The sequence below is a fragment of the Toxorhynchites rutilus genome, chromosome 1, assembly GCF_029784135.1.
Source record: "Toxorhynchites rutilus septentrionalis strain SRP chromosome 1, ASM2978413v1, whole genome shotgun sequence".
In the NCBI taxonomy this organism is placed as follows: Eukaryota; Metazoa; Arthropoda; class Insecta; order Diptera; family Culicidae; genus Toxorhynchites; species Toxorhynchites rutilus.
In genome coordinates this window covers 140718009-140730407 of record NC_073744.1, presented here as the reverse complement: position 1 = coordinate 140730407, position 12399 = coordinate 140718009, and the positions used below count along the sequence as shown (strand labels likewise).

The window sequence follows — 12399 nt, the reverse complement described above, 5'->3', positions numbered from 1 at the left end:
CACCTCATAACGTAAATAGTTCACCAAGTTACTAAAGACAATAGCAGTAGATCATCTCGCATTCCAGTTCTATTCTTATAATTCATTGTACGTTATCAAAATTTACTTCCTCGTATTGTTATAACACGTAGTAGCCTTTAACTAATTCGGGTTTTCTTGCACTGTTCTTCATTCCCTACTTCCAGATAGTTCAATCTGCTATTGTCTCTAGTACTTCTGGGGAACTTATGGAATCGGAAGTGGATTTGTTTTCGGCGGAAATGGAAAAAGAAACCACAGAAATACTTGGCACTGTCCGAAGTATTGGTAAAAGTAGCATTAGACGATGGAGGGACAGCGTTTACAGTGCTATGAAATATCCATTGATATTTATTGTCTATCAAATACTCGTATTTGGGTATATTAAGCTATCACTGAACAATAATGGGTTGGAAGTTAGTCTAAGGCAACTTGTGCCACCATTCCACTAGTCTAATGTAGGAGTGTATAAAATTTTAAGAGTAAGTTTTATTGTTATCGATTTGTACGTCTTATGTATTTATATGTTAATAAATGGAGCTATCATTTGTTGATCACATTTTGAGAATGCGTTACAATATGTCAACTATCTTTTCGAATAATGTAAGAATGTTCCGGTTACCTACAGAAATGCACTGGGGGTGCATGTTTGAAAATGAAGAAAATAAACCAGAAGACTGGATTACGATCCATAATTAATGTTCACTGGCATTATAACACACAGATAATCGTCTATTAATGTTCTATTTGTGGGTTCGACACCATGGTCCATAGGCTAGAAATAGACTACTGTGCTATCAAATACATTCGATTTTCGGGATCTCGTTCCGTTGAGTTATTGATAGTTCGTATTCGTGAATCGCATCACTTACCACAGTGAGTTCTTCCCACTAACAAGCATTCCATGATAATCGCAGGAGATCGACGGTATAACGCAGCTATAGTCATGTGGCCCATCGGTGTTGGCCCATTTGGTTATTTACTTTATTTTAAACTATTTTGTATTGGTAACAATAACGGAAACCTCAGGAATCATTAACTATTCTTTTACGTAGAACCACGTTCTGAAATGGGTCTGCTGCACATAAACTCGCTATCGAACATAATCGGGAAATTGCTTGATTTGACCTTCGTGACTGATCCATGTGACACGGAGCTTATCGAACCGCCATCTCCAATTCTAAAAATTTACTCTCATCATAATCATCAAAATTGACGATTACAGGCAAGTTACAACAGCAACCTAGCGATGGATGAACGTACTACAGTCATGGACTTCGATTTCCGACGATGTTATTTTCATGAACTGAATGCAAAAATGGCTAATATTGATTGGATTCGACTGCTGCAAAGTACAACAATGAACGAGGCTGTTGAGGTTTTTTACGAACGACTTTTTGACATTTTTCGCGAAAACGTTCTCAGAAAGAGGTTTTTGCACCAAACCTTCAAGCATACTTTGGTGGACTGCTAAGCTTCGCCATTTACGTAACCGTTTGCGAAAGGCTCGCAAAAAATAGGGGGGCGTAGGGGGCGGTCCGCCCCTAGTGTCACCCTAAGAGGGGTGACACCCACGATCATAATAAATAAAAAGTTTCGAAAAAAATCTTTCAAAATTTTGAATGAACGTGATTCTTCTTTGTTCATTTTATAGAGGCTTCACATTTGAAAGTTTATCCGCCTTTGTTCAGTGATTGGTGTTCTTATTTTGTAAGGAATTTCAAAATGGAAATGTTGATGTAAAATAATTATTCTTGGGTTTTTTCGTTTTGGTTTGCAGATTAATTCATGGGAGGTTAATTTTACGACAGAGCTAACGACTGAGTTGCGAGTGAAGACATCCGTTATCAAATAGAGAGTGACGGTTCAGCTTTCATGAAGTACCTTTGGCAATTTTCAACAACAATTCAACTATGTTGAGTTCAAATGGAGGAACTCAGATTTTGTTGAGAAAGCAAAACGAAAAAGCCGTATTCAAGGGTTTGTAGACCACTCTTCGACCCTAGGAGGAAAACACGCTTTCGATGAGAACTGATGAAATAGTTTTCTCGTTTCGCCGTTTTAATTCATAAGATATGTTTCTAAGCCACACAAGTGTGTTGGTAAAATGATTGTCGCAAACTCAATGGAGTGCTCATTGTAATATTGTGGCATCAATTCATGTGAACTACATTGGGCTGATTACAGCCATTGAAGTTTTGTGAGATCCTTCCGAGAACTCGAATACTAGATCAAGTAAGTGCATTGCCCCTACTCCCAGCAGTTTTGGTTTTCACTTTCCTGTGTTATCTGTACTTCTGGTGCGATGTACTACGTGAAGTAGATCTAACGCAGAACTATTTACAAACCAAAGAATTTTCTCTGAGTAGTGTTGCGATCAGACACAATGCACAGCTATTTTTTCCTGTTACAGAAAGACATAGAAATGTTTTTATTGGGTGTTACAAAAGTGATAAAAATCGTCAAACCGAGTAGCCGAAACTTTTAAATCAATTCAAGCAAAACACATGATAGCAGTATCTGTCAACTAATTCAAAACGTCTAAACTGACAACTTTCTACGACGAAGATTCGGTCAAATGGACATTTGATGGCCGCAGGAATCATCCGGCCGATGCCAATTATGCGACTATATTGGAAGTGTTACAGTTCTTCGTGAAATGCAGCTTGTAAGAAACGCTCCAAAATTTTACAGTGAGTTTGAGAAACGACGTTAACGTTTTACTAGCGATTACCAACGATTTGCGTTTTTGTGGCACCTAGTGAAAGAATACATGAGCTAAATCGGGTCGACATGTGATTTCAACAAGATGGTGCCACATGTCACATGGCACACGGAATGATAGACCTATTCCGCAATGAATTTGGCGAGCAAATCATCTCTCGTCCAGTCAATTGGCCACCAAAATCGTGCGATTTGACGTTCTTGAAATATCCATTGATATTTATTGTCTATCAAATACTCGTATTTGGGTATATTAAGCTATCACTGAACAATAATGGGTTGGAAGTTAGTCTAAGGCAACTTGTGCCACCATTCCACTAGTCTAATGTAGGAGTGTATAAAATTTTAAGAGTAAGTTTTATTGTTATCGATTTGTACGTCTTATGTATTTATATGTTAATAAATGGAGCTATCATTTGTTGATCACATTTTGAGAATGCGTTACAATATGTCAACTATCTTTTCGAATAATGTAAGAATGTTCCGGTTACCTACAGAAATGCACTGGGGGTGCATGTTTGAAAATGAAGAAAATAAACCAGAAGACTGGATTACGATCCATAATTAATGTTCACTGGCATTATAACACACAGATAATCGTCTATTAATGTTCTATTTGTGGGTTCGACACCATGGTCCATAGGCTAGAAATAGACTACTGTGCTATCAAATACATTCGATTTTCGGGATCTCGTTCCGTTGAGTTATTGATAGTTCGTATTCGTGAATCGCATCACTTACCACAGTGAGTTCTTCCCACTAACAAGCATTCCATGATAATCGCAGGAGATCGACGGTATAACGCAGCTATAGTCATGTGGCCCATCGGTGTTGGCCCATTTGGTTATTTACTTTATTTTAAACTATTTTGTATTGGTAACAATAACGGAAACCTCAGGAATCATTAACTATTCTTTTACGTAGAACCACGTTCTGAAATGGGTCTGCTGCACATAAACTCGCTATCGAACATAATCGGGAAATTGCTTGATTTGACCTTCGTGACTGATCCATGTGACACGGAGCTTATCGAACCGCCATCTCCAATTCTAAAAATTTACTCTCATCATAATCATCAAAATTGACGATTACAGGCAAGTTACAACAGCAACCTAGCGATGGATGAACGTACTACAGTCATGGACTTCGATTTCCGACGATGTTATTTTCATGAACTGAATGCAAAAATGGCTAATATTGATTGGATTCGACTGCTGCAAAGTACAACAATGAACGAGGCTGTTGAGGTTTTTTACGAACGACTTTTTGACATTTTTCGCGAAAACGTTCTCAGAAAGAGGTTTTTGCACCAAACCTTCAAGCATACTTTGGTGGACTGCTAAGCTTCGCCATTTACGTAACCGTTTGCGAAAGGCTCGCAAAAAATAGGGGGGCGTAGGGGGCGGTCCGCCCCTAGTGTCACCCTAAGAGGGGTGACACCCACGATCATAATAAATAAAAAGTTTCGAAAAAAATCTTTCAAAATTTTGAATGAACGTGATTCTTCTTTGTTCATTTTATAGAGGCTTCACATTTGAAAGTTTATCCGCCTTTGTTCAGTGATTGGTGTTCTTATTTTGTAAGGAATTTCAAAATGGAAATGTTGATGTAAAATAATTATTCTTGGGTTTTTTCGTTTTGGTTTGCAGATTAATTCATGGGAGGTTAATTTTACGACAGAGCTAACGACTGAGTTGCGAGTGAAGACATCCGTTATCAAATAGAGAGTGACGGTTCAGCTTTCATGAAGTACCTTTGGCAATTTTCAACAACAATTCAACTATGTTGAGTTCAAATGGAGGAACTCAGATTTTGTTGAGAAAGCAAAACGAAAAAGCCGTATTCAAGGGTTTGTAGACCACTCTTCGACCCTAGGAGGAAAACACGCTTTCGATGAGAACTGATGAAATAGTTTTCTCGTTTCGCCGTTTTAATTCATAAGATATGTTTCTAAGCCACACAAGTGTGTTGGTAAAATGATTGTCGCAAACTCAATGGAGTGCTCATTGTAATATTGTGGCATCAATTCATGTGAACTACATTGGGCTGATTACAGCCATTGAAGTTTTGTGAGATCCTTCCGAGAACTCGAATACTAGATCAAGTAAGTGCATTGCCCCTACTCCCAGCAGTTTTGGTTTTCACTTTCCTGTGTTATCTGTACTTCTGGTGCGATGTACTACGTGAAGTAGATCTAACGCAGAACTATTTACAAACCAAAGAATTTTCTCTGAGTAGTGTTGCGATCAGACACAATGCACAGCTATTTTTTCCTGTTACAGAAAGACATAGAAATGTTTTTATTGGGTGTTACAAAAGTGATAAAAATCGTCAAACCGAGTAGCCGAAACTTTTAAATCAATTCAAGCAAAACACATGATAGCAGTATCTGTCAACTAATTCAAAACGTCTAAACTGACAACTTTCTACGACGAAGATTCGGTCAAATGGACATTTGATGGCCGCAGGAATCATCCGGCCGATGCCAATTATGCGACTATATTGGAAGTGTTACAGTTCTTCGTGAAATGCAGCTTGTAAGAAACGCTCCAAAATTTTACAGTGAGTTTGAGAAACGACGTTAACGTTTTACTAGCGATTACCAACGATTTGCGTTTTTGTGGCACCTAGTGAAAGAATACATGAGCTAAATCGGGTCGACATGTGATTTCAACAAGATGGTGCCACATGTCACATGGCACACGGAATGATAGACCTATTCCGCAATGAATTTGGCGAGCAAATCATCTCTCGTCCAGTCAATTGGCCACCAAAATCGTGCGATTTGACGTTCTTGGATTGTTTTTGTGAGGGTATGCCAAATAGATTGTTTATGCAAATAAATCAGCATCAATTCAAACACTTGAAGACAACATCACACGTGTTATCGTTAAGATATCAGCCGATATGACCCAAAAAGTAACCCGAAATTGAACTTCACGTATGGATCACCTAAAACGTAGCTGTGACCAACATTTACATGGAATAATCTTAAAAAAAAGAAAAAAGGATTGATTTTGAACCCCCAATAATGTACGTCATATTTCTTACAATTTTCCTATGTTTGTTTTATAAATTGAAACCCAAATGCTTATAAAATCACCGTTTATGATTATATTCTTGAAATTGAGTTTCTTGGATCAGTAAATTTGGTTTTTCATTAGAGAACGAAACGAAGACTTGATCACAAGATTTGGTTAGAGGGGTGACACCCAAGCCACCCGCCCTTCGATAGAGTTCCACATGAGCCAATGGTCGGCAAAATGTCTCAAATGGGTTTCCCTTCATGGGTGACTGAATGGATCCGTTCATATCTTACCGATCGTAGAGCTTACGTTAAACTCGGTCCAACGCATTCGAAGGAATTTGCGATTACTTCCGGTGTGCCACAGGGAGGAATATTGGGATTTCTTCTCTTTGTTCTGTTCGTGAATTACCTGTGTCTACGACTGCGATCAAAATTGCTGCTGTTTGCGGATGATCTGAAGATATGCCGGACCATCACTTCAGCTCTCGATTGAAACATTTGCCTCCAGACGGACTAAATTGCGACGACTGTTTGTGTTTGATCTGCTGACAGCAAACATAGACCGCCTGTGTCTTCTTAATAATGTAAACATAACTGCCCCCAATCGTCGGCTACCTAACCAGCCTTTTTTCGCTCCCTACGAGAAAATCGACGTATGGATACTACAATCCTTTTTATGCATGTTTGAGAGATTTTAATAGTGTTAGTGCAGTGTTCGAATTCAATATGACCAAAGCTGTTTTTAAACTTAGACTTAACAATATAGGTTAAGGTGTAGTCTGTGCGAAACAATTAGAAGATGAATAATAAATAAAAATAAATGAATAAATAAAATCAGTAACGCTGCCAAATCACAAAACAGGGCACGTTTACATGAAACATAAATAACAAATGCAGCATTCATTCTACGGACATTGTGAATAGAGAAAATATTGCAATTTAAGCTCCGCTCGTTTTTAATTTGTTGAGTATAAACAAACTTTTTGCCATTACAATCTCCAGTCATCCAGCTAGCGACCAGATGGCAGCGAGGTTTTTCATATGGCCGAGAGTTTAGTTTAGCTTTCTAAATTGACCTTTTTTAAGGTTAGATACGAATATATTGAAAATTTTTGATCCTAATGGTTGTATGTGTAGTGCACTCTATTGTTGACTTTCCGAACGGTCAATTAATTTTCGTGAATTCGAGCATTGTTTTCGGATTAAAAGAGGCAACAAACTGCAGCGTATTTCAACGAACTGGACGAGCTATCTCTGTGATGTACTAAGAACGGGATGGAGCTTAACACTAAGAAGTGCAAAATTATTTCGTTTTCCTGCCGCCCATCCCGATCAGATTTTCAATATTCCATCCATTCAGAGGTACTGAAATGTGTAGAAACTATCCGTGATCTAGGGGTCACGGTTGGTAGCAAACTCCGGTTCAACGTACATGTAAGCACGACAACCGCAAAGGCCGCAATACAAGTGGCTTCACCGATACATACGCTCTTAAGGCTCTACTGTTCGATTGTCCGCGGCATCATGGAATATGCGGCTCCCGTATTGTCGCTGCAGTCCAGAGTATTCGGATGGAAAGGGTTCAACACTCATTCGGTTTGCTCTTCGACAGCTTCCGTGGAATGATCCAAAAAAATTGCCGTGATTTATTTGTAGTTAACTGCCATAGAACAATGTATGGGTACAGAAATCCTTTTTATAACCGTGTTAGATTGATTAATGATGCAAGTGTTATCTTTAATTTTATTTGTCTAAATAAGTGTTCAAAAGTAGATTAACACATTAAGGATCGCACGTTTTGGGACAAACTTGAACGCTTCATTTTGTTCGGATTCCACGAATGAGATCGTTTCCTTCGTGGAAGCGATCTGGCGTAGTGGTAACATTCATACCTCTCAAACAGAGATCACGAGTTCGATTCTCACTCCTGACATTTTTCCAAAAATTGAAACAAAAGTGACGAACCAGCCGAAATGTGAAAGTCACTATAATAATAGAGAGAAAAAAAAATCGTTTCCTTCGATGTGGATGAGACGAAGGAGAGCCATCGGTAGACCTTGTAAGATTCTTGGCATACCAAGAATTTAACACCTCAAGTAGTGTTCGCGCCACGTGTAGCGAGCGCTTACGTGTTCTGACATGTCAGGACAAATAAATTGAAATCCTCCATTTTGTCAGCAACATAAATTTTCCATTCACTACCCGAAGCAAAGGCTCTCCATTTCATTCCATCGTATCACCCGCAACGTGCGAGAGCGAGATGAAATAAGTAGCAACATTACAAACGAACAGCACCCGAGCGAGCCGAGTCGAGCCGACAGGATAATCACCAACTTCCGACAAACATAAAAGCAACGCACAACGTGATTCATGATCCCAGTTATTTTCCTAACCGCCAACGACAAAGTGATTACCAAATGTTGTGTAATGAGTGAAATATAAAGAGAAAATTTGGACTCCAAAAACTTGTGTTTTTTCAATTTCCACAGTGTGCTTAGCCAGAACCATCCAACCGCAGTTAGCCCGGTTTATGCGCTAACATTTGGTCCTTCGAGCCGGATTAGCTTCTGCTACCCTGTGGAATTAGAATGAAATTCATTCACAAGTGTTTTACGTGAAATTAATTAGTTGAAAAAACATTGCGTAGCAATTGATCAACATGTGTGAAATTCTCTTGCGGTAGTGTTTCTGCGTGAAACTGCCCTTCATTTGAGAATAAAGTGTGTTGCGTGAAGTGAATAAGTTGAAAGAACATTGCGTAGCAATTGATCAACTTATTTGAAAATTTCCTGTGGTAGTGCTTCTGCGTGAAGCTGCCAAACAACGATAGATCCCTTCATTTGTGAATAGAGGTGTCGAAAGAACATTGCATTACAATTGATCGATATCCTCCTGCAATAAGTTTTTTTTGTGAACTTGTGATAAACATTATACCAGTAAGCGTCTCTCGTGGCTTGGACAACGAGGGCTTTTGTGAAAAGGAACATTTGTGGTTTTTTAACGTGAGGAACAGTGTTGAACGATTAACAAACTATACCGTAAAAAATGACGACGCAATATATCCCAAACAAAGCCACCAGTGCTGAAGGCTCTAAGACAGTGCCGACACTTACACAGTGTGCAGATGAGTCTGCAAGTTTTATAAGTTTTGTTAATTGGGAGCTCGCTGTCGATTCTGACAGCCAAATACTATTAGCGTCTTTATTTCGTCAACGTGAGCAAGCGAATCAGAAGATTGTTCGTGTGCAGGATGCTCTTATAGCTGCAAGGAACCAAGTCAGTATGGCGCAGCTGAAAACGTTTTCTAAAAATGTCGATGCGGCATACTCGGAGTTCAGTGGTATCCACAGCGAAGTAATTGCGATTATTTCCGATGAAGCGATTCAGATTCAAGAGGAAATCTACATTGACTTTGAAAGCCGTTTCAATTCAGTGTCAACCACCATCGAGGAACTACTGCAAGCTTATGTCACTGATCCAGGTGGTGTGCAGAACAACTCAGCAGGTAGTAATCAGCTTCCAGTCATAGTACATCAACAAACAGAAATACATTCGAATGAGGTAACAACTGAAGATTTTATACAAAGCATTCAACGTCTGTGGGAGATAGAAGACGTCGGATTCAGCCCATTACACACAACCGAAAAGGAAAGAACTGAAGAGCTTTTCCAGCGAACACACAGTCGTAATGAAACCGGGAGATTCATCATGCAATTTCCACTCAGAGAAACCGAAAGTGATCTAAGTAGCATCCGTCAACCAGACATCAAGCGTCAGTACTGCAGTTTCATTGATGAATATCTCAATGTTGGTCATGGTAACAAAATCGATGATGGGCAGGATCCGCCAAGTGTTCAAGTCTATTATCCTCCTGTTCATGCTGCTTTAAAACCTTCTAGTACAACAACTAAGCTTCGAGTTATGTTTAATGGAACAGCAAAATCATCTCAACATTCTTTAAACGACGTACTGAAGGAAGGTCCCACGATACAGAGCCATATTTTTTCGATGGTCCTGAGATTTAAAAAACATCGTCGTGCATTTATCACTGACATCAGCAAGATGTATCGACAAATTAATATTGATGAACATCAAACTCGCTTCCAGCGCATATTCTGGCGAAAATTTCCTTCAGAACCATTAAAGGTGTTAGAGCTCACTACTGATGTATTGTCTGGAGCTGAAAGTTACAATGAAGCAGTCCGTTTACAAGAAGAATTCCAGAAGCTGTTGGCGAGAGAAATCTGCACTACATTCGATGAACTTTCTGTGTATGGATCAGTTGAATCACTCGGAATATTGTGGGATTCAATTCCTAATAGTTTCCGATTCGAAGTCGGTGATGCTATCATTGACAAGCTTGTCACTAAGAGGTACGTTTTCTCAGAAATCGCTAGATTATTTGATCCGTTGGGACTAGTGCCTCCTGTACTAGTACTTGCTAAAATACAGATGCAACGTATTTGGACCTCCGAAATTGATTGGGGCGACAAGTTCGATTCTGACTTGCTTCGAGAGGGGATTATTTTTAGAGACTCATTGTCGGAGATTGCTGAACTGCGGACGCCTATATGCATAGTTGAATCAAACTCCACTCGTATAGAAATACAGGGATTTGCCGATGCTTCCATTAAGGCATGTGGGGCGTGTGTCTACCTGCGATGTTTTAAAAAGGATGGATCAGTAACAGTTAATTTACTGTGCATCAGTTCTAAAATTGTTCCGATTATCGAGATGACCATTCCCAGAAAAGAATTATATGCTGCATTACTTCTGGCTCGATTGATGGAGAAGGTTTCTGCCGCAATGAAACTATCCATTGATGATATTTGGCTGTGGTCAGATAGTCAAATTGTGTTGTGCTGGCTGAAGAAGTCGGTTCATAAATTAGAGGTTTTCCAACGCAACAGAGTTATCGAAATGAATCGCTCAACAAATAATTGCGAATGGAGACACGTTCGCACAGAATTCAACCCAGTTGATATTGTTTCGCGAAGTCAGTATCCTGTTGATCTAAAGAAGAATCGATTGTGGTGGGAAGGACCAGACTTCTTGCACCTTAGGAACTATGATGTTGAAGCAATTCCTGACATTCTTGATGAAGGTCTTCCTGGAATTAAAGAACATGTTATAGTTGTTACATCTAGCTCCACTCAATATTTACCAGTGTTTGAAAAATTCAGCAATTTCCGGAAATTACAAAGAGTCATCGCTTATGTTCAACGCTTTACTCGAAATTTACGATCAAAACCATCGGAAAGAATCAAAACCCTGTTTGTTATGGTTTCCGAAATGAGACAGTCCTTAGAATGCATCGTGAAGGTGATTCAAGGAATCGAAATTTCATTTGTGGTGAATAGTACAATCAATGGCGAAACTCTAAACAAATTATCTTCACTATGTCCGATCATAGATGAAAAAGGATTGTTACGAGTTGGTGGTCGTCTTCAAAACTCGACTCTACATAATGATGCAAAGGATCAATTACTTCTACCGCATGGTCATCCAGTTACCGAATCACTACTTCACGCATTACATGTCGGAAATCTCCACATCGGGTCATCAGGACTTATAGCTACGGTTCGCCAGAAATTTTGGTTGACAAGGGCAAAGTCAGGGATCGTCCGCAGCTGTGTTACTTGTTTTAAAATGAATCCGAAAGGCGTTCAGCAATTAATGGGCAGTTTGCCGAAAAATCGTGTGGTTCCAGCTTTGCCTTTCGAATTAACTGGTGTTGACTACGCTGGTCCAATCACTGTGAAGGAAGGGAAACATAAGCCAAAACACGTGAAGGCTTACATCGCGCTATTTGTATGTCTTACAACAAAGAATATCCATCTAGAACTGGTGACAGATCTGAGCACTGATGCCTTCCTAGCCTCCATGGATCGTTTCGTAAATCGAAGAAGTTTGGTGAAAACTATTTTTTCCGATAGTACAACGAATTTCACAGGAGCCGCTCGTGAATTGCATTTCTTGTATTCATTTCTCAAGGACGAATCATCGCAATCAAGAATTGTCAATTTTCTTCATCCAAAGGAAATCGAATGGAGTTTTATTCCGCCAAGAGCACCGAACATCGGCGGTCTATGGGAAGCCGGAATAAAAAGTGTGAAAAATCACTTGAAACGAACTCTTCAGACCGCTGTTTTAACATTTGAAGAGTTTTACACTATGCTAACCCATATTGAAGCTATACTAAATTCTCGTCCATTATATGCACATTCAGATGATCCAAATGACCCGCTGTCGATAACTCCAGCTCATCTCCAGCAAAGAAAACCGTTGGAACCAGTACCAAGACCTTCTTATTTAGACGTCCAATCAAATCGTTTATCTCGTTGGCAGTATCTCAACCGGTTACGGGACCAGTTTTGGAAACGATGGTCCAAGGAATATTTGTCCACACTACAAACTCGTGTAAAATGGTCAAAGAAACGTCCGAACATACAGCCGAACATGATAGTCATCATAGCTGAAGACAACACACCTGCCCAAACATGGAAGCTGGGAAAAATCGTAGCTGTACACCCAGACAACGAACAGTTAAGAATAATTGAAGCGAAGGAATAGTCACATTTCGCCCCGGGAGAATGTTCGCGCCACGTGTAGCGAGCGCTTACGTGTTC

General features: G+C 39.5%; 1 protein-coding gene across 6 annotated transcripts in view; it reads left to right on the top strand.

The window, feature by feature from the left end:
• LOC129767408 (golgin subfamily A member 4) overlaps positions 1-12399 on the top strand; it is a 44013-nt gene that overhangs the window by 12568 nt on the left and 19046 nt on the right. Inside the window, exon 5 of one of the 6 annotated variants that reach the window (XM_055768324.1) lies at positions 186-646. The exons of the other annotated variants lie outside the window; for them this stretch is intronic. Coding sequence (XP_055624299.1) covers positions 186-470 — 285 coding nt within the window. The 3' untranslated portion in view covers positions 471-646. Of the gene's footprint in view, positions 1-185; positions 647-12399 lie in introns of those variants that run through there. 6 annotated transcript variants of the gene reach the window in all.